At 52.3% G+C, this 25,462-nt stretch overlaps 2 protein-coding genes across 2 annotated transcripts in view; one reads left to right on the plus strand and one right to left on the minus strand.

Moving 5' to 3' along the window:
- Nucleotides 1-10,443: 10,443 nt before the first annotated feature.
- On the plus strand, nt 10,444-14,457 carry MIXL1 (Mix paired-like homeobox). The gene is made up of 3 exons (XM_058275357.1): nt 10,444-10,476; nt 13,002-13,199; nt 14,155-14,457. The coding sequence occupies exons 1-3, from the start codon at nt 10,444-10,446 to the stop codon at nt 14,455-14,457; spliced, it is 534 nt and encodes a 177-aa protein (XP_058131340.1).
- Nucleotides 14,458-18,040: 3,583 nt separating this feature from the next.
- LIN9 (lin-9 DREAM MuvB core complex component) overlaps nt 18,041-25,462 on the minus strand; it is a 99,212-nt gene continuing 91,790 nt past the window's right edge. The window contains exons 12-15 of the mRNA XM_004472486.4: nt 24,622-24,747; nt 20,340-20,519; nt 20,104-20,201; nt 18,041-19,493 (exon numbers count right to left, since the gene is read on the minus strand). Coding sequence (XP_004472543.1) covers nt 19,388-19,493; nt 20,104-20,201; nt 20,340-20,519; nt 24,622-24,747 — 510 coding nt within the window. The 3' untranslated portion in view covers nt 18,041-19,387. The remainder of the gene's footprint in view (nt 19,494-20,103; nt 20,202-20,339; nt 20,520-24,621; nt 24,748-25,462) is intronic.

Here is a 25,462-nt window from a genome sequence, read left to right on the forward strand (position 1 = left end):
GCCCTGCAAGAAGAGCCACCCTGCATGAAAAAAAAGTGCAGTCTGCCCAGGAGTGGTGCCGCACACACGGAGAGCTGAAGCAGCAAGATGATGCAACAAAAAGAGACACAATTTCCCAGTGCTGCTGGATAACGCAAGCAGACACAGAAGAACACGCAGTGAATAGACACAGAGAGCAGACAACAGGGAGGGGAGGGGGGAAAAATTAAAAAAAAAAAAAAAAAGAAGAAGGAACCAAACTCATTCTAAATCTTTCTTTTTTTTTTTTTAAAAAAAGATTTATTTATTTATTTAATTTCCCCCCCTCCCCTGGTTGTCTGTTCTTGGTGTCTATTTGCTGTGTCTTGTTTCTTTGTCCGCTTCTGTTGTCGTCAGCGGCAAGGGAAGTGTGGGCGGCGCCATTCCTCAGCAGGCTGCTCTTTCTTTTCACACTGGGCGGCTTTCCTCACGGGCACACTCCTTGCACGTGGGGCTCCCCCATGCGTGGGACACCCTTGCGTGGCAAGGCATTCCTGGGCAGGCTGCACTTTCTTTTCACGCTGGGCGGCTTTCCTCACAGGCGCACTCCTTGCGCGTGGGGCTCCCCCACGCGGGGGACACCCTTGCGTGGCACGGCACTCCTTGTGCGCATCAGCACTGCGCATGGCCAGCTCCACACGGGTCAAGGAGGCCCGGGGTTTGAACCGCGCACCTCCCATATGGTAGACGGACGCCCTAACCACTGGGCCAAAGTCCGTTTCCCTAAATCTTTCTTAATAAAAGAAATAAAAGGCATCCAAATAGGAAAGAAGTAAAACTTTCACTATTTGCAGATGATATGATCCTATATCTAGAAAGTCCTGAAAAATCTACAACAAAGCTGCTAAACTAAAGCTAATAAATGATTTCAGCAGTGTCAGGATACAAGATCAATATGCAAAAAATCAGTGTTGTTTCATACGACTGTAATGCACCACCTGAGGAGGAATTCAGGAAAAAATTCCATTTACAATAGCAACTGAAAGAATCAAATACTTAGGAATAAACTTAACCGAGGTTGTAAAGCACTTGCATTCAGAAAAGTACAATGCAATGCTAAAAGAAATTTTTTAAAAAGACCTAAATAACTGGAAAAACATTCCATGCTCATGGATTGGAAGACTAAATATCATTAAGATGTCAGTTCAACCCAAATTGATAGAGTCAATGCAATCCCAGTAAAAATTCCACTGTCATTTTTTAAACAAATGGAAAACACGATTATCAAATTTATCTGGAAGGGTAATAGGCCCCAAATAGCCAGAAACATCTTAAAAAGGAAAGGTGAAATTTGAGGACTCTCTCTTCCAGACTTTAAATTATATTACCTAGCTATAGTGGTAAAAAACCAGCATGGTATTGGCATAAATATGGACATATAGACCAATGGAACCAAATTGATGGTTCAGAAACAGACCCTCACATCTATGGCCAAGTGCTTTCTGAAAAACTTGGAGTAGAATAGTCTATTCAACAAGAGGTGATGGGAGAACTGGATATCCATAGCCAAAAGAAATAAAAAAGACCTCTATCTCACACCTAATAGAAAAATTAACCCAAAATGAATAAAAGACTTAAGTATAAAAGCAAGTACCATAAAGCTCCTAGAAGAAAATGTAGGCAAACATCTTCAAGATCTGGTGTAGGTGGTAAATTCTTAAACCTTACACTGAAAGCACGAGCAATGAAAGAAAACATGGATAAATGGAACCTTCTCAAATTTAAACACTTCTGTGATTCAAAGGATTTCATTAAGAAGGTGAAAAGGCAGCCCCCTCACTGGGAAAAAAAATTTGGAAACCACTTATCTGATAAGGATTTGATTTCCATTCTATATAAAGAGATCATACCACTCAACAAAGAGCAAGCAATCCAATTTAAAAAATGGGCAAAAGATTTAAACAGACATTTCTCCAAAGAGGAAATAGAAAAGGCCAAAAAGCACATGAAAAAATGTTCCATATCACTAGCTATTAGGGAAATACAAATCAAAACAACAATGAGATAGCATCTAACACTGCATAGAATGGCCATTATTAAAAACAAAAAACAAACAGACAACAAGTGCTGGAGAGGATGTGGAGAAACAGGAGCCCTCCTTCACTGTTGGTGGGAGTGTAGAACCGTGCAGCCTCCACGGAGACGGTTTGGAGTTTCCTCAGGAAGCTAAATATAGAACTGCCATATGAGCCAGCAGTCCCTCTGCTAGGAATATACCCGGAAGAACCGAAAACTATGACACGAACAGACACCTGCACACTGATGTTCATGGCAGCATTGTTCACAATTGCCAAAAGATGGAAACAACCCAAGTGTCCCTCCACCAGTGACTGGATAAACAAAATGTGGTGTACATGCACGATGGAATACTATGCCACAGTCAGAAGAAATGAAATTGGGACACATAATAACGTGGATGAATCTTGAAGACGTTGTGTTAAGTGAAGAAAGCCAGACACAGAACAAATATTGCACGGTCTCATCAATACGAACTAAGCACAAAGAATAAACACATGGAGTTAAAAACTAGGGTGTAGGTTACAAGGAGATGAGAGGAAGGTTGAGAAGAACTACCTGCTTAATGTGTGTAGAAGTTTCAATTAACTTGACTGTAAAAGTGTGGAAATGGATAGAGTTGGTGGTGACACGTTATGGTGAATAACAGCTGGTTCGTAAGTGGAAATGGGGCTGGAAAGGTGTGAAAAGGAAGCTAGAGAGCAGTCACGGGACCGAGTAGCCGTGAGCCCAGAGGTGATGAGAACTGTGGTTGAGGTGCAGATGCAGGGAAGTGCTTCTGTGAGCGAGAGTGTAACAGTTTCAGTTATAGATTTATATATATAAATACATATAAAGACAGCAGATGTACGTCACCACCGCAGGGTGGTGGGAATGTGGGAGGCAGGGGAAAGACACAGCTGGAGCGGCCCGTGGACTGTGGTTGGCAGTAACGCAAGGTCCCTGCAGCTGTGCCAACGATGCGCTGTGCTGGTACTGGCGAGTGCGGAGAAAGTGCGCCAGATGCGCGGGACCGAGGGTGGGGGTGCAGTGGTGCCATCACCTCATGACCTGGAACAAACGTCCCACCGCGGCGTGGGTGCCGGAGGGTGGTGTGTGACCACGTTGGGCATGTGTTTTGTAGGTTCGCAAGCTTTGCCGTACACTTACTGTTCGTGCATGTTCATGGATGAATGATAAACTCCAATAAAAAAGATTTTTTTTAAAAAGGACTAAAGGCGTCCCCTGGCAGACACAGATTCAGCCCGCGGGTGCAGCGCTGGGTCCGGGTTTTGGAACCTGCGCCGGAGGCTCTGCGCGCCCTCCGGCTCCGCACGGCCGGGGCAGGGAAGCCGGGGCCGGCGAGGGTCCCCCCGGCGCTGGGCCCGGAGCGGCGGCTTTCCCTCGCGCCTGGCATGCCAGGGGCCGGCCTCGCCTCGGGTCCCCTGCTGCAGCCGCCCCACAAGGCTTCCACCTGAAAGGAGCGCCTCCTCTCACAGAGCGGGGGAGAAGGGGGGCCTCGCCCCACTTCGCTGCGGGCAAAACTGAGGCTCCGGGGAAGCGGGGCCTGGGCTCGGCGGCGGGGCCGCGGCTCCTCGGGTGCCACCCGCCCAGGGCACGGCCCGCGGGCTCCCCTTGCGCCTCGAGCAGCCCAGGCCGAGGGCTGCCCTTTGAGCGTAAACCCCGGACCTGCCCAGCAGGAGCTCTGGGGAGGTGGGAGCCAAGGTGAGCACACCTGGAAAAACAGTGCGTGACGTGCCAGACGGCAGGCGGGGCGCGAGCCGCGGGGGTCAGGGGAGTGCGGGGCCGGGGGAGCGCGGGGGCCCGGGGGAGCGCGGGGGCAGGGGAGCGCGGGGCCGGGGGGGCCGGGGGAGCGCGGGGGCCGGGGGGGCAGGGGAGCGCGGGGGCCGGGGGGGCCGGGGGAGCGCGGGGGCCGGGGGGGCAGGGGAGCGCGGGGCCGGGGGCGCCGGGGGAGCGCGGGGGCCGGGGGGGCAGGGGAGCGCGGGGGCAGGGGAGCGCGGGGCCGGGGGCGCCGGGGGGAGCGCGGGGGGCCGGGGGGGCAGGGGGAGCGCGGGGGCCGGGGGGGGCAGGGGAGCGCGGGGGCAGGGGAGCGCGGGGCCCGGGGGAGCGCGGGGCCCGGGAGAGCGCGGGGGCCGGGGGGGCAGGGGAGCGCGGGGGCCAGGGGAGCGCGGGGCTGCGCGGGGCTCAGGGCCTCCACAGAGAGGCCCCGGGGCAGACCAGAGGGCAAAGGTCAGAGCGGCCGAGGGTCTCCCCAGCCCGCCGGAGGGAGGGGCTCCGGGGACCGTCCGGGGGGCTGCAGCTGCGCCCTGAGCCCCGGATGGTTTTTCGCTCCGCAAACGCTCCTGGCCTCGGCTGGGTCGGCGCCTCCGCAAGGTCCATGCGGGCCGGGGGCGCGGCTGGGGTGCGCTCCCCGCGCGGGGGCCAGGGGCGTCGCCCACGTGGCTGCAGAGGCCCCGCGCGCTCTCCTCGGCTCACGCGGGCCTTCCGGGGTCTGCGGTGCCCCCCCCCCCCCCCCCCCCCCCGCCCAGCGCCTTGGCCAGGCCCGACTCCGGGGCCGTGGACCCCTCGAGGCCGCCGGCTGCCCCGACCCCGCTCCCCTCCTCCGCGCGGCCTCGGCCCCGCAGCCGCCCCCGGGCCCCCGCCCAGCGCGGGTCCCTCAGCAGCCGAGGCTCAGAGCCTGCGTGGGGCGGGGTCGCTGCCACGGGACCGGGCGTGAAGGGGCCGGCCTGTGCCCCCAGGTTTGCGGGAGCGCCCCGCGGCTCTTCCCCTCATCACCGCGTCCAGGGAACCCACCGCGGCTCCTTCCTGCGCCGCCCACGGGGCCGGTACGAGGCACCCACGGCCACAGGGACATCGCACTGTGGTCAGGGAGGGAGGACCAGGCACAGACCTGTGCGTGAAAACACGCACACGGGGTGGGGGGAGTGAAATCCTCCTCGGAACAAGGGCAGCGCCCACCCCGAGGGCGGAGCTGGAGCCCCCCATAAGGGAACAGGGGTCCCAGAGCAGCCCCCCAGCCAAGGACCCCACGCCCCGCGGTTCAGGGGAGGGGCCCAGGGCCGCGGGCAGGGGCCCGAGGCGCGCGCCCTCGCCTCCCCTGCCACCCGCGCAGCTGCTCCTCCCGCGGGGCTGCGGGAACGGCCACCGCAAGCCTGGAAACCCCGCAGGAGGCGGCGGCCGGGGGCGTCGGGGGCGCCGTCCTGTGACAGCCCGGAGCGCGGGCCGCGGAGGCCCGACGCCTCGTGGGGCCAGAACCAGGGGAGCAGCCCCGGGGGAGCGGGAGCCCCGAGGCGCCTTCTAGGCGAAAGAAAGCCCGCCCCAGCCGGGGCCCCCCGACCCCCAGGCTCGCTGGGACCCGGAGGGGCAGGGCGGGGGGGCGGGGGGCGGCCTGGCCTCCCGGGTCCGTCCTGGGGCTGCGCTTGGGGCTCCAGCGCGGACTTGTCCCACCCCCGGGACGGCTTCCCCTGCCTCCTGACCTCATTTTGGGGAAATTTAACAACAAATGGGACACAGCTCCACGGACCCCAGGGACCCCCAACCAGAGCCCCCCGACAGCCCGGGAGGGGCCATGGGGAGGGGCCCCCGGGGGGGGCGAGGGCTCCGGTTCCCAGAACGAGAGTGTGGATTCCCCCTCGGTGGCAGGTGCTCCGCTCCTCCCGCGAGGCGGCTCAGGGTCCTGGGCTGAGTTCAGGCGCCCACAAGGGCCTCCCGGCCCTGCGTCCCCGCGCCTCGGTGCATGGGTCACTCTCCTCTCCCGGTGTCCTGGCGACCTGCCCACCCCTGCGAGGCTCCCTCAGGGACCCGCCCTTCAGGAAGCCCCCAAGCCCCCCTTGCGCCCCCCCGTGTCCGCCGGGGGCTGGGCACAGGCCGCGTCCTGGGGGCGCAGTGCACCGGGGATGGGCGCTGAGTGCAGCCACCGGTGCAGGCGCCCTGTGCGGTCCGGCCTCCAGCTGCTGGTCCCAGGCCGTCCCCCACCCTCCCCCCAGCCGCTGAGGATGACCACGTCCTCCGGCCTCAGAGGACCGTCCAGGGCCTTCCTACCCATCCGTGCGGCCACCGCCCCCCAGGCCCTGGACCCGTCGGAAGCCAGCGCCCTCGGGAAGCAGTGGCGGCCGCGGGCACCCCGGGAGCTCTCCACGAATGGGGAGACAGGCCGCCGGGGCCCTCTCAGGGGCAGGCCGTGCCGTCCAGGGCGACTGGTCCTCATGTTCAGTCGTGTCCTCTTCCTCCAAAGATACTGCCCATTACTTTAAAAAAATAATTTATTCTGGGAAATTTCAAACGTACGCAAAAGCAGAGAGAGGAGTGTGGTGAAAGCTCATCGCCGCCCGTTCCTTCCGCTTCCCCATCCTCTTCCTGCCCCTGACGAGACGTTTTGAAGCAAATCCCAGACACCCTACTGTTTTATCTGCCAGTATTTCTGCACTTATCTCTAAAAGACAAGGAGCCTTTCAAAATGTAGAGCCACAAAATCTCTGTCATAACTAAAAAAAAACAAAACTAACCACAATTCTCTAATATCGCATATCTCGTGTTTAAATTTCCCAACTTGGGAAGCAGATTTGGCCCAGTGGTTAGGGCGTCCATCTACCACATGGGAGGTCCGCGGTTCAAACCCCGGGCCTCCTTGACCTGCGTGGAGCTGGCCCATGCGCAGTGCTGATGCGCGCAAGGAGTGCTGTGCAACGCAGGGTGTCCCCCGTGTAGGGGAGCCCCACGTACAAGGAGTGCGCCCCGTAAGGAGAGCTGCCCAGCATGAAAGAAAACGCAGCCTGCGCCATGCTCTGCACACACGGAGAGCTGACACAAGATGACACAACAAAAAGAAACACAGATTCCTGGTGCCTTATTTTTTTTTTAAGATTTATTTATTTATTTATTCCTCTCTCCTTTCTCCCCCATCCCCTACCCCAGTTGTCTGTTCTCTGTGTCTATTTGCTGCGTTGTCATCTTTGTCCGCTTCTGTTGTTGATAGCGGCACGGGAATCTGTGTTTCTTTTCGTTGGTCATCTTGTTGTGTCAGCTCTCTGTGTGTGCAGCACCATTCCTGGGCAGGCTGCACTTTCTTTCGCATGGGGCGGCTCTCCTTACCGGGTGCACTCCTTACGCGTGGGGCTCCCTTATTTGGGGGACACCCCTGCATGGCAGGGCACTCCTTGCGTGCATCAGCACTGCGCGTGGGCCAGCTCCATACGGGTCAAGGAGGCCCGGGGTTTGAACTGTGGACCTCCCATGTGGTAGACGGACGCCCTAACCACTGGGCCAAGTCTGCCGCCCCTGGTGCCTTATGACACAACAAAAAGAAACAGATTCCTGGTGCTGCTGATAAGGACGGAAGCAGTCACAGAAGAACACACAGCAAATGGACACAGAACAGACAACGGGGGGAAGGGGAGAGAAGTAAATGAAAAATAAATCTTAAAAAATAAAATAAATAAGTAAATAAATTTCCCAACTTGTCACACAATTTTTTTTAACAGGTGATTTGTTTAACTCCAGATCCAGACATCGTATTTAGTTGGCATGTCTGTTAGGTGTTCTGATCTATAGACTGTTTTTCTCTCTCTCACTGTCTTTCTCTTTGCACTATAGCTGATGAAGAAACTGGCTGTTTGGCCCCCCGACCTTCCCGTCGTCTGGGTTTTGTCACTGGCTTTATGGGCATTGTGTGCCGGGTTCCCATCCTGTACTGTCTTGGACAATGAGCTCCAAAGGCTGGGTAGGTCCTGGTTCTGTATTTGACAGAAATACTTCCGGGCGGTGGCGTGTGTTTCCACCAGAGGCAGATGTTAGTAGCTGCTGGTCATCGGGCAGGTCCCTTATTTCACTGTGGGTGGCAAGACGGGGACACCCCAACTCTCCCATTCCTTCTCCATGTAGCACCAGAATGCTACTGTGAGGGGAAATTTTCCACCATCTGCTGTTTGTTTACCTTGGTGCAGCCCAAAAAAGGAGGATAAATGCCTGCTGCTTTCGGTGTGTTTACCGGGTTTGTTCCCTGGAGCCCTGCGAGAGGAACCCATGAGGTTCTCGGTTTTTTCACGATCATCGTAGATAATGGAATTGAACGTACTTGATGTGTTCTAGCCATAGCCGTGGTTATTCCTCCTGACGCTCAAATCGCCCCTTGACCAGCATGGACCTCTTCAAACGCCTGCTGGAGGGTCCACTGCCTCGGAAGGCTGCGCAGCTTCCACGCGTTCAGACACGACCAAATATTCTGGGCTTATCTGTTTGCTGTCCCAGGGCTAGAACCACTTCTCACAAGAGCGGTTTCTCCCTGTCGGGGGAAATGGTGCATAAAGACCAACATCTGGGCGCTGATGAGTTTAAACAGTCCCTGAGCAGCCAGATTAAAAGCAACCACTTAAGACAGGGCCCTCTTTGGACTGTTTGTACAGGCAGTACACCAAGGCAGCAGCACATGTGGGGCGATGTATGGAGTGAGCTGAGCCTGGGTCCAAGGGTCTCCGAGAGGTTGACCTCCCTGCGGGCAGCTGGCGGCCGGGTGGCGCTGGCGGGCAGGGCACGGGCGCTGACTCGGAAGAGGAGGCCAGTGTCGCGTCCTCTTCCATCCGAATGAGCACTAAAAGGTCAGGGTTCTAGAACAGTGAATGCCTGGGAGGGTGGAGCTGTTCGTTTACCACGCCCCCTTCCTACTGCACACGGAAATGGATTAAAATCTTTGAAAGGGTCTCCCTATGTCCCATACCCACGGAGAACCGGGGCTGGGTGATGGGTGGCGGTGCACCCCCAGAAGTCCCCCCGCTACGACCGGCGATCCAGGAAGAGTCAAGCTGTGGACACATGCACCCATGCCAGAGGGACGCACCCTGCAGGGTGATCTCAGGCTGCGCTGGGCGCTGGTAACACTTTAACAAGTTATGTGGGGTCAGAAAAGACAGACAGTAGCAAGGGATGTGTTCTCCCCACACTTCTCCTTGCTTGCCCTTGCCCAGTGTGACCTCACGCACGGCCCTCGGTGTCACAGGGAGTTCCAGCCCTGCCAAGGTCGGTTTTGTGACGTGGTTAGAAGAGAGAACAGGGGTCAAAACCTCAGACATTTAGGTCAAACGAGAGAGCTAAAGAAACGCTTCAGAAGAAGCACCGCTTACGAATCCTCCAGTGTCCCATGCCCCTGCCCGGCTAGCACTGAGATGTCCCCGCGCTCTGTTTAAACAAAATCAGAGCAAGCGGGTCGGGTCCCAGCCTAGCGCACGGCTTAGCTTGAGCTAGATCCCTCTGGCACCCACACCGAACAGGACGATCAAAGAAGAGTGCCCCAGGGGCGGCTGGTTACACGAGTGGCTATTTAAGTCTAAAGCAAGTAAAACGAGGTGAGATGAAACCTTCAGCGCCTCATTTGCTCTAGCCGGACTTCAACTGCTCAGTAGTCAGATTATAGCAAGAACTTTCAGAAAACTGACAGGTTTGGGATCACATACTCTGCTAGTTTGTGTTTTCCATTTCATTCCAAGTGTGTAGACACACATTTGGAAATGTTACCGTTTTTCGGTTTCATTTTGCTGAGGTTGCAGAGATCCTTTAGCTTCACGGCTAGCTATGTGAGCCGGAGTCGTTCAAGACTCACAGAGAAAAGACTTTTCTACTTAGAGGCTTTGGGTAGAAATAGTTAGAAGTAAAGGAATCCTAATGTTAACAAACCTCGATTTGTGGGGTCCAAACCTATTTCGTGTTTGTCATTTGAATTTACACAGCGTTTGCCGAACAAGAGCAAAGCTTCTTGCCACCTCAGCACTTGCACATTGCACCTCTTCGGGGGTCGTCTCAAGCTCTGGCCACGGCCGGTTCTGAAATAAACTTCAGACGCGGCCTGGGCTTGGGCGGCCAGAGGATTCAAATCCGGGAGGCCGGGATCAAAGGGCGGCCGCGGGCCGGGGGGAAGTGGCCGCGACTCCCCCAGCTGCTCCCGCTCTCCTCTCCTCCCTAATAAACACCCGGCCGGGCAGGGCAGCAGGAGGGCCTGCCCTGGAGAACAAAGGGCCACCGGGAAGAGAGCACTTAGCGCCTGGGACGCCCGGGGCAGCCCCTCCCCAGGGGCAGCGGCCGGATGCGGCCGTGGATTTGGGGCTCACCCTGCGGGGAAGTGGCCCTGACAGGCCAAGGTTCCCCAAGTCGTGGGCCTGAGCCCAGGGCGGCGGCGACTGCCCCCTCTAGCCGCCGGCTTGGACTTACTACTGTGAAACCTATAGGCCAACCTGCCTCCTTGACAGAAAGGACTTTCTGGAGCTTATTTCAAATGTAAATATCGTAGCTCAAACATAGTTAATTGCACAGATGATCTATCTTGGGAACATAACTTGCAATAATAATTTCTTTTGGTAGGAAATTGACAAAGGTAGGGCTCTTTCCGTTTTCTAACCCAGGAAGCAGATAGAGAATTAGCGAATGTCCATCACGCGCTTGCAGCAGCGTAGCCAGGTAAGGAGTCTAGAACTTGGATTTAGTGAAAGCACTTATCATTTTAGAAGAGTCCGTCAAACAAAAGAAAAGCAGAAAATAATTTCAGCTTCACTGTGAGTGTACAAAGTTGGGCTCTGGTAGGGGTGCTTTGTGCGGTTTTGCATCTGCCCAACCCTAGTTGATGAAAATCCCTGAAAACTGGGAAATCTCTTCCCAGACGTATTACATTGGATCCCCTGCTTCAAATTAAAATTTTTTTTTCCTTTGGCTAAACTGCAGACTTTATTCAGTGTTTCCTTTCCAGGACACTACACTGCATTCACTCACCAAACCAGTTAAAAATGTGCTTATAGCCATAATACACGAGCGTGATGCACAGAATAACAACGAAGCAGCACCGAAAGGTAAAACGAAAAATAAAAGCCTCCCTCTATAACCCTAAAGTCCCAGTTCCAACCTGGGTTTCCACTGTATCCTCACAGAAGTTATTTTTTAGGGACATGCAAGCACATGCCATTAAAAATTCATTTTAGGGAGCAGATGTAGCTCACGTGGTTGAGCGCCTGCTTCCCAGGTTCTAGCCCCAGAACCTCCTAAAAACAAAACAAACAGCAAACAAACAAATGAAAAATCAACTCGGGGAGGCCGATGCAGCTCAGGGCTGAGCAGTGGCACCACACACACACACACACAGACTCATTCTAGAACAGAAGGAGGAGAGAACCGAGAGGCTGAAATCGCAGTCAACACAGAAGGTCATCGCACCGTACCACAACCCCCAGCGGTGAGACTCCTCCCTGAGGGGCGGCCTGGCAGGTTCCGGTTGCTTCCCACACCTCGAGGGGCTCCCACTTGCTGAGGGTCACCCTGCCTGGCCTCCTCCAAAGCTGCCCCTTCGCCAGCGGGCAGCAGGGCGCGAGGAGCACGCGGGGACGTTTCTACAGGACAGGCTGGAGTCCCCAGGCCTGCCTGCTCCAGGGAAGGCCAAGGAAAACGGACTTGTGGGGACCAGTTATGCCGGAAGCCACGGCTTGGGGCTGTTTGTTTTCTGGACTTTCTCTCCTGTCTTAGGCCTGGTGTGAGATTCGCCTGGCCAGCACAAGCCCCCTCTCCAGGGCAGGGCGGCCCGGCCAGCCTGGGGCAGGGGCTTGGCGTCACCTGGGCCTCTAAGACCCGGTCTAGGATCAGCGCCGGCGGCAGACGTCACGGGCAGACGTCACGCACAGCGAGCTCCGTGCTTTTTGAGTTACTAAAGCAAGGAATGAGCATAGAAAAACAGAGGGTCTGCCCTGGCGTCCCCCACATTCTGGGGCAAAGGGACAATAGGAGAGGAGGGGGAGCGGGGAGCGGGTGGGGAGGGCAGGCCTGGAGCTGCGACCCCCACGCTGGCCGTTCCCAGCCACGCAGGGCTCTTTGCAGCGGCCTCAAGCCGGGGCTTTGCCTCTGGCATGTCCACCAGGGAGGACAACATCCAGCCGACCCCACCGGCCGCTGTTCACGCTGTAGAACCAGGCGGGCTGGGCCCAGGGGCCTCCCGGGGCCCCTGAGGTGGGGGGCTCAGGCGCTGGGAGCAAGGAGGGGGGTCAGAAGAAAATAATAAAAAAGAGTGAAAAAGAAGGCGGCCCTCGGGCCTCCCTCCTAAGGCCTGCGCTACGGCCTCGAAGTCCAGGGCTCTCCCGGCGCAGCTGCGTTTACCCAGCAGGAGCCCAGCACCCTGGGGGCTGCACTACGCAGGGCGAGCGGGAGGGGGGCTGCCTCGAGGCGGGCCTCGCCTCCCGCGGGGCCGGGGTCTCCAGGAGGCCGAGCCCTTGGCTGCTCCAGGCAGGGGCCGCTCCAGCCCGCCCTGCCCCCGCCCCTTTCACAGGGGGGTTTGCTGCCCTCGGGGGTCCCTCCATCTCCCCTCCCGAGCCAGGATGGGGGGGGGGCTTGCGGAGGCAGGGCCGGCAGCGTGACCAGCCGGGGCGGGGGTCTAGCGTCTGGCAGGGGGGCTGCAAAAGCTCCTTTGATGAGGGCAGGAGGGGGCGCGGCAAAGCCAAGGCCGGGCCGAGAAAGGGGAGCCCCGGGCCCGCCGGGCGCGGGGTGCCCTGGGGGGGGTCTGCCCTCGGCCTGGGGTCTGCCCGGGGGGTCTCCCCGCTGCGCCGCGCGCCCCGCGCTCGCGGCCTCCTGGGGATGTTGATTGGGGGCCGCGCTGTCGGGGCTGCCCCTCGCCTCGGCCGGCGGAAGCGATTATTCCCGGCCGGCGTCTGGCGGGGCCGGGGGGGGGCTCGCACCCCGAAGTCACGGCCCCCCGCGCCCGCCCCTTTGATCGCCCGCGCCCCCGGCCCGCCGCCCCCTCCCCGGCCCGGCCTCTATAACCCCGCGCGGGGCCTCGGGGCGCAGCGGGGTCCGGCGCGATGGCCGCGGCGCAGTCCTGCCGGCTCCAGGGCGGGGGGCGCGCCCCGCTCCCCGCGCTCCGGCCCGCGCCCCCCGCCGCCGCCCCGCCGCCGCCGCGCTCCCCGCGCCCCCCGCGCGCCCCGAGCCCGAGCGCGGCGCCCCGGGCCTAGCCGGCCTCCTCCGGGGGCGCGGGGGGTCCCGGACCGCGCCCGGCCGCCCCGTCGGCCCCGCAGCGCCGCAGGCGCACGGCCTTCAGCGCGGAGCAGCGGCGGCAGCTGGAGCTCGCCTTCCGCGCCACGCGCTACCCCGACGTCCACCTGCGCGAGCGCCTGGCCGCGCTCACGCTGCTGCCCGAGGCCAGGATCCAGGTGAGCGACCCGGGGGTCCCGGGGGCGTGGGGGACCGAGGGGCCGCGGGGGTCCAGGGGGCGCGGGGTCCAGGGGGCGCTTGGGTCCCGGGGGGCGCGGGGTCCCGGGGGATGCGGGGGTCCGAGGGCGCGGGGGTCCGAGGGGGGCGCGGGGGTCCGGGGGGTGGGGGTCCCGGGGTTACGAGGGCCCGGGGGGCGCGGGGTCCCAGGGGCGCGGGGGTCCGAGGGTGCGGGGGTCCCGGGGGCAGCTGGCGGGGCTCCCCCGGGCCGTGGTTCTGGGAGGGGGCGGGGGTCCCGGGCCCCTCCTCGGCAGGTCTGGGCTTTGGCTTCAAGTGGGCGTAGAAGCGGGGGCTCGGAAGGCTCGCCTCTTTGTGCCGATTGAACCTCTTTTGGCTCGAGACTCCAGACAGAATCAGGGCGAGGGCCGGCACTGCCTGAAACAGCTGGGCCAGAAGCCGGGGTCTGGAGGAGAGAGGCGGGCGCCTTGCCCAGCGCTTTTGCTCAGGGGCTCTCACTTCCACGTGCCGAGAGCGGGCTTGTTTTCGGGCATTCCTGCTGACAGTCCACCTCGCAGTGCCAGCAGTGTCTGACACTGTTTCCTGAGCAGGACTGGTCAGTGCTTGCCGGGAAACGCTGAGCAGAAACATGCATTCACAGGAGTGAAGGCCGTTGAGCAAAAATAGGTCCTTGATTAATTTGACAAGGGAGTAGACTGAAAAAACAGTTTTCTAAATCATGTTATTCCTGAGCTCCGAGTGCTTCTGCTTGGGTGGCTCCGTTTTCCATCCACAGGTCCCTATAACCCATGCGTGGAGCGGGGCGCGCGGGCTTGCGCGTGGGCACGGTGGGCCCGGCCGTGGGTCTCACCACCCCCCAGGGCTTTCCGCAGACCCCGAGTCCTGCTCGGGGAGCCGGGGAAGGCTACCCTGGAGCCACCAGCAGCGCTTCCCTTCCAGGTGTGGTTCCAGAACAGGCGAGCCAAGTCTCGGCGCCAGAGCGGGCAGCCCCCGCAGCCCTCAGCCGGGCCGGAGCTTCTCCACCGCGCTGCTCCTGGCGCTGAAGCCAGATGCCTCAAGCCCGCGCCGCCCCTGGAGGTGGCTGTCAACTGTCTGCGCGGTCCTCGCAGGAGTGCAGGGGGCCCCTCCGGCCCCAGCTGCCCAGGACAGGGCTTCGAAACCTGCTCCTCCCTCTCGGAAGACGTTGGCTCAGGGCTGGACCCCTGGGAGGGGCACATCTTCTCCGCCTTCGGCACCTCGTGAAGATCGACCCCAGCCAGCCTCAGAAGAGCCACGGCCAGCCAGGGACACAGGCAGGATCCTGTCCACTCCGACGCGGCGCCAAGGACACTTGCACGTGCGGCTTGAGGTGATCTCGACTGTCACCTCTCACCTTTGAGGTCCCCCTCTGACCTGTCAACTTTGCCATGGTCTCTTCTTTCTCTGCAGCACCCCCACCCCTCATTTTTACCTTCGTGTCTCCAAATACATTCACCCTGGCCACATCCTGCTCCTTCCTGTCGGTCCTATTCTTACTTTTGGACCACGTGTTTAGAACGCCTCTTCTTCAGGGAAACCCCTCAGCTTGTCAATTTCCCCTTGTGCTGGCCAGTTGCCCTCTTCAGTCCCTGTTCTTCTAAGGCTCATCACCTGGAACTCACCTTAATCCACCTCTTTCAACCCTTATCCTATCACCAAGATTACTTTTTAAAAATTGGCCTCTCATCTTTATACTCAGTCCTACCTGTAAAGACTCTGCATTCGGATTATTCCAAGAGCATTCCTTGCCTCTCGCTCCTCAACTGTTTTTCAATTACTCGTTAGAACTGTAGTAGCTTACATTTGCTACCAAACTGTAAAACTCTTTGGTTACCCTCCCAGAGAGTCAACTGATACCGTCTTTAGAATACAAGATGATAACAAAGCTGCTTCTGGAAACCCACCCACAGCCTATGCCTCTGTCTCAAAAACCACTCCTTTCAGTTTTGGAACAAAACTATGACCTTTATCTCTCTCAAATCACTCAAGACGCCCCCTCCTGAAGCTAATCCTGATTTTTTACCTGTCACTTCAGTCACGCCAGCATTACCCTTAGCACTTGTTAATGTATTTCTGTGCAACTTGTGCATTAAAAGTTTTCCATAAACATTTCAAAGAGTTTCAAAGGAGTTTCTACAAATGTGGTTTACAGCCAGCAGGCCACTGGGGCGAGAAATTTCCCTTGGTAAAAGCATAACTTTGGTTGTTCAAAGTTTAGTAGCATATTTATGAGCTTTTCGGTTTTGAGAGACTTCTCTTCCCCAATTTAGCAATTCTTAATGTATGTCTACTGTTTCTAGGTTTAAGATAAATTAAAATATTGTGATGGTAGTCTGAGGGTTTTCAAACTCCTGAGGACCAAAAGTGAGCTGCAGACGATGTAGCCCCAGGTGGCGAGGGGACACTGCGGCTGAGGGGCTCGGGAGGCCGCGGCCAGGGACAGGGACAGGCTGAGGAGGGCGCGAGCGTCTGACCTGTCCTCAGTGTCTTAGACACAGGCCGTCCCAGGTGCCTGAATTTTCACAGAGGTGGTCTGCAGTTTTCAGAGAAGCAAGCCCACTATTAAAAGCAACCTGGAGATATAGTTAAGGCTTTAGCAGCAAACTGGACTTATGAGCCCTTTGAAAATTATCTGAAAGCAAAAATGAAAGATAAATATTAGCTACTATTATTATTTTAAGTGCTCACTGTGTGCCAAAGATTGCGCTCAGGGCTGACGGGGGTGGCCAGGAGCTCTCACGACCACACAGAGCTTTGTCTTTAGACTCGTGACAGGCTAAGGGAAAGGAGGCAGGCAGATTCGCAACACCCGGAGAAGCCGGCCTCAGGCGTTAAGCTTGTCGGCCGCCAGGAATAATAGCTAGCTTATGGAGTGTCTTATGCAGAGACATTCTAGGTTCTATTTTCCCAAAGGAACAATTTAAAACTATGCAAATATTTGAGTCCTATTGTCACAGTTTTGATTTTTTAAATTGTGGGATCCTCTAAAACAAATAGCCTGAACTCTCAAATTCTAAGAGGCTCTGGCTGCTAAGTGTGTTACAGGCATTGTATATTTAATCCTTACAACTACCACGCGAGTAGGGACTTGATGAAGATGTAGGATGTAGTAAGACGAGGAAACGTCCTCATCTAAGGAGGCAGCTGGTCCACAGTCACAGAGCTGGAGGTGGCACGGCAAGATTCAAACCTGGGCCTGGCTCGGCCACTCCCTTGGTCACCACCGTGCCATGCCCACACACTGGCCTGGTCTTTCGGGAAGGGATAACGACAGGTTTAAAAGCAACTCCCAAATTGGAGTTTTTACATTCAAGTGAAGATTGTCTCACCGTTCACAGCAATCACTGTGGAAGGCAACTCCCCTCTTCTAGTGACACAGTGTGGCTTAGCACGCACAGCGCTGAGAACTCCTGTTCCACAGAACTTATTTGGTGCCTACGATCAGCAAACCAGAAACAGTCCCCCTCTGTGACGGCGCGAAGGCGAGAGCGGAGGTGGCGAAGGTCGCCTAGGGGAGGGCAGAGGGTGCTGCAGCCCTGCCCTGCACACGCCTGCGCAGGAGGCAGGGTGAAGAGGCAGCTGGAACCACAGGCCTGGGTTCATGTCTCCAGGGCGCTCTGCGGGGCAGAAGATGCGTGCGAGGAGGGCTGCGTGGCTGCGTGCAGACACCACGGGGGCTGCTGGGGCCGGGCCGAGCACAACGGTGGGAAGGAGGTGGAGAGGCGGGCGTCCAGAAACCTGTTCATAGGTCACTGTTTTTGTAGTTGACAGCAAGTAAATTTGATTTGGGGAACTAACAAAGTAATTCAGAACAAAATCTATGTAAGTAGAAAAGGCAGGCTTGGTTGTATGCTCAATCTTTTTTATTTTCCTTAATTCTTTTTTTTCTTTATCAATTGGACTTTTTTTTAAAGATTATTTATTTCTCTCCCCTTCCCCCTCCCAGTTGTCTGCTCTCTGTGTCCACTCGCTATGTTCTTCTGTGTCTGCTTGTACCCTTGGTGGCACCAGGAAACTGCATTTTTTTGTTGCGTCATCTTGTTGCGTCAGCTCTCCCTGTGTGCGGCGGCACTCCTGGGCAGGCTGTGCTTTTTTCGCGCGCTGGGCAGCTCTCCTTATGGGGCGCACTCCTTGTGCATGGGGCTCCCCTATGCAGGGGGCACCCCTGTGTGGCACGGCACTCCTTGCGCGCATCAGGACTGCGCATGGGCCAGCTCACCAGGGCCAGGAGGCCCGGGATTTGAACCCTGGACCTCCCATGTGGTAGACACGCCCTATCGGCTGAGCCACGTCGCTTCCCTAACCTGACTTTGACAGAGCTCTTTAGTGGCTTCAAAACTGGTAAGCAGGGCGAGCGTCGTTCAAGTCAATGCTCAGCTGACCCAATTAAACAGCGTTTTGGGATTATACAGATCTCCTCCTCCCTAGACAGATATAAAATTTAATACATTCTTAGGCACAGTTCCTACTGCCAACACAGGACGGCAGTGAAAGACACGAACAACATTTGCCTAAGTACAAAACGAGGTACTAGTCAAGTGTGACAAGTGAGCCTTCAGAAATGTAGAAGAAAATTTTTAAGAATTCTAGATGGAACATATTACAACCAATCATTCACTGGCTCTATACTAAGCCAAGTAACTTACTTGCTTAGTGTTTCCACAGTGGTAAAAAAAAACCCTCTCTTAAATAATACTGGATGGTCTCATACTTTAAACTGAAAATGTATTTTAGTGGAAATTACAACTCTTCAAAATGTTTTTATAGGAGGAATGCTTACCAACTAGTTACATTAATTAAACAAGAATTTAGACAATTTTCATAGATCAATTTATTTAGAATTACAAATATCATTAAGAATAAAAGATTTATACATTTCTTAATTAACAGCAGTTTAGCTAAATATAAACTCTGCACTAAAGTTTGCAGTGGCACAGTAACAACAAAGAATATGGAAGCATTTTGAAACTATACAAAATTTCAAATGGAAAATAATCTTGCTTAAATTTTATTATACATTAACATATAAAAAGTCTCATTTTATGAGACATCTAAAAGAATTAAAACCACCTCTACAGCTATTTCTTAAACTCCAAATCTGAAAACAATTTATTATACTTTATAATATTCTATATTAAAACAAAGAAAATTCCAAATACACATTTTTTACAAGATTAACATTCTAGGCAGGATTTCCTTAAGAAACAAAACAAAACAAAAATAAAAACAAACCTTTCCTCTGCATTTCACAGCACTGGTTATTATGTTCGTTTTCCTTATAAAAATCCTTTTTACTTTATAAGTTGTGTACTGTCAGGTTTTAACCAGTAATCTGGCTTAAAAGTTGTGCAAATAAACAAAATATGAAAATAGTGTATCAGTCTTTTTTTTTTTTTTTAATAAATCTAACAATAGCACTTTTTGCCCTGAATTAATGGGAAAAGACATGTCCAATCTACTTGCTGACATTTAGGATTTTGCAGTAATGTTTCTTTCCTGTTCCTTCATTTTCTTTCAACAGATAAACAACAAAGGTTTCTTTTATAAATTATGATAAATTAAAATATTTAATATCATAAAATGATCTACATAACCATGTCGCATTGCAAGTATTTATCACATTTACTTGTAGAGTCCATATTTATCATCAGTATTCCAGTGGCTTCCTTAAAAATAGGATTCCCCACGTGTTATGATGTTATCTTTTGAAATCTGAAATGCTGATCAATTAAATCAACTGGAGTTGTAAATTTCTAGATGGAATTTCCACACTGCCACTGTCTGCACACAAAGACCATTCTTCTTCAGGTTCTCTACTGTAGCAGTTGCCTGCATGCGTTGTACTGGATTTGTGCATATTAAAAAAATGGTCAACATATTCTTTTGTGAAATTATATTAATATGTTCAGACATTTTTCAGTTTAAAAATACTTGCTAATAAACATAAGTAACAGAAGCAATACTACTGCGGCAGAATAATAAAAGAGAAAAATAAATATGCTGGTCTAAGAAGCAGCACAGTATATTGAAATGCCTCACTCGGAGACTTTTGTCTCTCTGTTCTCCATCAGCTTGTCTATTGGTGTTGGGAGCCTACATAAAGGAAAGAACTTCTCAAAAACAAGGCCCCACGCGGCTGGGACAGCCCATGTGCTCAGTCCCTGCCCGTGTTGTTGGCTGCGAAGGCGTGGAGGTTTCCCATCTGGCTCAGACCGCTCTGGATATGTGCAACATGGATTTCTACGTTATTCTGAAAGCAGCTGAAGAAAGAAGAAACAGCCGTAACTACTTTGCTCAGAAGAGGTCAAGGGGAGCTACAAGAGGAGTGGAAAGTGAGGACGGACTTCTCCTAAGGAAGCTTTACTTACAGATTGAACTTTAAACTATTACCTAAATGATAAATATGCCTCTTGATTTCTTTATATTAAAAAATCCATGTGAAATTTCTATTCTATCAATAGACTGAAAAGTCTATTCTATCAACTGAAAAGTTCTTTATAATAATTTTATTTAAAGGGTAATATTATATGAATATTCTACAAAAATGTTTAATTCTTAAAACTTACACAGGAAATAATTATACATTTAATATAAAAATGGGTAGAGTGGGGAAGTGGCTGTGGCTCAGTCGATTGGGAGGCCCTGGTTTGCGTCCTGGGGCCTCCTTGTGGAGGCAGTCTGGCCCACAAGCTGTGGAGAGCTGACACAGCAAGATGACACAATAAAGGGAGACAAGCAGACACAGAAGAACGTGCAGCTAATGGACACAGAGAGCAGACAGCAAACAAGCCACAAGGGAGGGGGGGATTAAAAAAAAAAAGGTAAAGATTAATTAAAAAAAAAATGGGTATGATGCACCTAATGGATTACCTGATATTAGAAGCATCTATTGTATTTTTGATGTCATTTAATGAATCTGTAAGTGATTTGAATTCAAAGGAATTCAGGTCTCCTCCTTCTGCTAGACACTAAAGGAAAGAAACATTTCAAAATTTAATTGTAGTCCAAATACAGGCATGAAGTATCAGATATAATCAATTATTATTTCTTAATAACAAATTAGCATAGTTTAGTTTAATGCCAAAATATTTCCCTCTGAAATTTACCTTAATTTGTAACAAAATAGCTGTAAGTCTGGAGATTAAGTCTGTAAGGTTTTCATTTTCGACGCAGGGCTGTCCCGCTGAGGAATTGGCGTGCCGCACGATCTCCTGGGCTTCCTCGTGGCACCTCCGCCGCATGTCTGTGGGCTGATCTGCGGGCTGCAGGCCCTGGTCGGGAGCAAGCTGGGGGGACGAGCCGCCTGAGCCTCGCGGCCTCAGGCCCGGCTCCCCTCTGGGCGGCCTGTGTCCTCTATCCCCACCCAACCACGCAAGAAGCTGCAGACGTGCCTCGGGAGCCCTCCAGGCTCCAGCCGGCACCACCGACAGACACTGATGAGTCGGTGCCCTGCTCTGGAAGAGCTTTCCTTCCTTCTTCCGCCCGCCCTTATTGATTTTGGTGTAGACCCGTGGATTCTTACTGTTCAATGGGTTTTCCTCTCACTGTCATTAGTTAGTTACGCTGAAGCTCTAATTAACCCAGCTTTGGCCAGTGGAAACCCTGGTAAACCGGCTCCTTCTGCCGCGCCACCATCATTTTTGGGGTCCTTTAACAAAGAGGGTGCTCCCGGCTCACCCTGTGACTTTTCTGCCCTGGCCCTGGATTGGTCTTTCTCAGAAAGCTCTGCTCCCTCCTATTTAAGCACGCTACTTAGTAACCCAGATCTGGGTGCTGGGGGAGTTCATTGCTTCTAGGCTCTTCCAGAAATCACGCACACATTTATTTATATCAATATTATAAAAACAAAATAAACCACAGATTCACAGATTCTGTCTGTCCCAACCCAGCCCCACAGAGGTCATTCCAGGCTTTCCTCTCTTCCTAACTCCCTCCTCCAACAGTGAGAGCCTGGCTCAGTATCCTTTTTTTTAGAAAAAAGATTTATTTATCCCGCCTCCCCCCGCCCCGTTGTCTGCTCTCTGTCCATTTGCTGTGTGTTCTTCTGTGTCTGCCGGTGTTCTCATTAGGCGGCTCTGGGAACCGGTCCTGGGACCTTCCGGGGTGGGAGAAAGGAGCTCCATCTCTTGCACCACCTCGGCTCCCTGGTCTGCTGCGTCTCTTATTGTGTCTCTTCTGTTGTGTCACCTTGCTGTGCCAGCTCTCTGCTCAGGCCAGCTTCCATGAGGGCCAGCCTGCCCTCACCAGGAGGCCCCAGGAATTGAACCCTGGACCTCCCATAGTGTAGACAGGAGCCCAATCGCTTGAGCCACATCTGGTTTCCCCACCCACCTCTTAATATATTTACTCATTTGCTTAAGAATATACAGCAAGAATTTCAGAAATGCTCAGCCATATCACTATGAGAAAAAGCTTACTACTGAGAGTTCAATATTTGAAGTTTGTTTTGTCTTTAGCCTGAGGGTATATAGTCAAAAGTCCTGTGTTCAAGTTCCTGGGATTAGTTTTTGCCCCCTTAAGTGTACTGATGTCCTTTGAAATATACTCAGGTTCATTTGTTTGCTTGGACTCCATTTTAGAGTTAACTGTATTTGTTGGGGAAACACTCAGAAGTGTCACTCAGAGAAGCCTAACTCCTCCCACTCCCTAATTCTTATCCCAGTTTCTGATTTATCCTTCCTGTGATTCTTTTCTTCTTTTTGAAAAATTCAAACGATACATATTTTATTTCTGCTTATTTCTTACCCCAAAGGCAACATACTAAAAATACTTCTTTGTACTTTATTTTTTACTTAAAAATATACCCTGGAGGGAAGCAGATGTGGCTCAACTGATAGAGAGTCTGTCTACCAAATGGAAGGTCCACGGTTCTATCCCCAGGGCCCCCTGGCCCATGTAGTGAGTTGGCCCAGGCGCAGCACTGCTGCGCACAAGGAGTGCCGCACCACACAGGGGCACCCCTGTGTGGGGGTGCCCCATGCATAAGGAATGAGCCTCGTAAGGAGAGCCACCCTGCATGAAATAAGCGCAGCCTACCCAGGAGTGGCACTGCTCACACAGACAGAAGATGATGCAACAAAGAGACACAGTTTCCCAGTGCTGCCAGATAATGCAAGTGGACACAGAAGAACACACAGCAAATGGACACAGACAGCAGACAACTGGGGGGGGGGAGGGAAGGGGAGAGAAATAAATAAAATAAATCTTAAAAAAATGAAACAAAAGAAAAAACCCTGGAATTCACTCCCTATCAGTGAATAGAGAATTTCCTTGTTCTTTCTTATAGCAGCATAGTACTTCATTGTGTGGATTTACCATAATTTATTTAGCTAATTTCCTATGTATCTACATAAGATTTTTTCTTGTTTTACAATTACCAATCACGCTGTAATGAATAACTTCATCCCTTAAAATGTTTTAAAACATGAACAGATGGAAGTGCACAAGTCATACAGTGTGCAGGCTGATGAGTTTTCACAAATCAAACGCCCGAGGACTACAGGCGCAGATGGAGACCGCTGCCCACACCGCGGCCCTCCTGAGGGCGCCCACCGCCCTGGCCTCGGCCGCAGGGATCCGCCTCGCCAGCCTCGGGCGCAGAAGCGTGCCTGTGTATTCTGCGCCTGACTTCCTTTGTTCTACGTTTTATCTGTGAGGTTCCTCCCTGCGTCTGAGCCCTCCGTTCTCACCCTGGATGGTGTCCCTCTGCGCAGCTACCCCAGTTACTTGTGTGGATGGCATCCGGCAGTTTTAGTTTTGGGCTGTAACAGCAGTGCTCAGCGTTCTTGCCGTTTGGTGAGCACATACATATCTTGGGGATATACTGAGGAGGAGAATTGCTTAGTCATACTATTTCCTCTGATATGTTTTTATTTCACAATCAATACTGTACTTCCATCAGAGGTTTGTGAAAATTCAATAATTTTTAGTTCATTAGAAAATGAGCCTATCACAAATGGCCCTGGATACATAATGAAATTATACAAAAAGTTTTATGACCAATCCATTTCTACATGTATCATCAGCTGTGTTATGTGACATTCTGGATTGTTTGGCCTGTACGTCTCGTGGATAGTTGCTGGTGCAAGGGGAAAACAAATATTGCTATATAGGTGACTGACAACTATCAGGAAAATAAAAATAAATAATGACAGAAGACTAGAGGAAAAAGCAAAATGTACTCAGAATTTGGTATGGGTATCCACAGGTCACTGGCCTCATGCCAATTCAAGGGTATTGATAAAATCACCAGGGGTGGAACTGTCTTCAGGACTGAAGAAGTTATTAGCACAAAAACTCAACCACTGGGAAGCGGATGTGGCTCAAGCAACTGAGCTCCCACCTACCACATGGGAGGTCCCAGGTTCAGTTCCCGGTGCCTCCTGGAGGAGGTGGGCAAGCGCAGCAAGCCGATACAACAAGATAATGCAACGAAGAGACACAAAGAGGAAAGACAATGAGAGAAACAACAAGCCAGGGAGCGGAGGTGGCTCAGGTGATTGTCCTGGGTTAAGCTCCCAGTGCCTTCCAAAGAGAAGACGAGCAGATACAGACAGCACACAGCAAACTGACCCAGGGGGCAAACAGCGACCACAAACAACGAGGGGGGTGGATAAATAAATAAAATAAATCTTAAAAAAAAAAAAGCCAACTGTTGGGGAGCCAAGGAGGCTCAGTGGTTGAGTGCCGGTTTCCCACATACAAGGTCCTGGTTCAATCTCTGGTCCCTCAAAAAAAAGTCAACTGTTCAAGAATTTCCTATCACAAATAGGTGTGGCTTTTACCGGAAACATACAACAATCTACTACTCTTCAAGAATTTAAATGCAGGCGCAATCTAAACACATTTCAATCTTTTAATGATTTTTTACCTTGTAGTAAGAAGCTAAATGTTTAGGGAAACTGTTGAACCTCCCTCATATATTATCATATGTGGATGATAATTCACAAGTAACACTGTGATCCATTTAATGTAGAGTTTAAAGGAGGAGGAAACAAAATTGTATGCAGAGCACAACCACTATGTGTGACGAAGTATTCTGTTAAAAAAAGACCTAGGAGAAATTTGGTCTTTGGGGTAATGGAATAACGAGTAATTATTTTTCTGAATTTTGCTGAACATTTTTAAAGAGCTATATCATTTGTAATTCAAACAAACAAATAAAAACACAATCAACGGAACTGACAGGTCACTCTGTGTAAAGGAGTCTTCCACACTGATGCTACAAGGAGTAAAAAAAAAAAGTATATAAAATATGGTTCTACTAAAAGACCTTATAAAGATACTGATTTAGTTTGGATTTTCCAAAATGTGGAGGTAGCACTATTGAGCCTCAAATAAAACTGTGGAGGGCATAACCCCTCAATGGAAATTATATAAATTACCTACCTCATAGCAGTACTGTTGAACTTTATGCAAAACTTTGTTTAAGTCCTTGTTCAGTTGCTCAAGCTCTAGAACAATGGTTGCGTATCTCCGCTGAAATTCAATGCCAATGGGCATGGAATATGATTTCTGAGAAGAAAAAAATTAGATTTTGATATTTCTGGGAGCAATGCAATTTCAATTATTTAATAGGAGACATGACATCAACAATAAACTAAAGTTATATTAAAATTATCTATACTGTTAGTTTTTATGTGTGATATGGTATCATTGTTATTTAGAAGCATCATGAGTCTGCCATTTACTTTTTTTTTTTAAAAGGAGATTTTTATATGGAAAGCTAGAGAATGCAAATACAGAAAACATTAATTGTTGAATCTATATGCATGTTCCTTGCATTAGTCTTTCGTCAGTCTTTCCAGAGGTTTGTCATTTTTCAAAATAAAAAACTGGTAAAGAAGTCTACATATTCACCGAATGCAGTCCAGTTATTTCAGCTCAAGTGACTGCACCCAGAACCGTTTGGTCAGTACAGCATAATGGTTAGGAACATGGGTGTCAGTTAGATCACGCATGTTCAAATCCCACTCCATCACCACTAGCCGTGTGACCTTAAGCAAGCTCCTTAAACGTTCTGTGCCTCAGTTTCCTTATCTGTAAAACAGGGATCATAAGAATATCTATCTAATGGGGTTACTGCAGGGACTGAGTGAGGTAACACGTCAGGACAGTGCTTCCCACACAGAAAGCCTGCCATTATCACTGCCACCATTTTGTATTTGCTTCCTACCAGCAAGTGCACATGGAATTTGATCCAGTTTCCTTTCCTTTTTCTGCAATACTG

This window comes from Dasypus novemcinctus, chromosome 13 (genome assembly GCF_030445035.2).
Source record: "Dasypus novemcinctus isolate mDasNov1 chromosome 13, mDasNov1.1.hap2, whole genome shotgun sequence".
Lineage (NCBI taxonomy): Eukaryota > Metazoa > Chordata > Mammalia > Cingulata > Dasypodidae > Dasypus > Dasypus novemcinctus.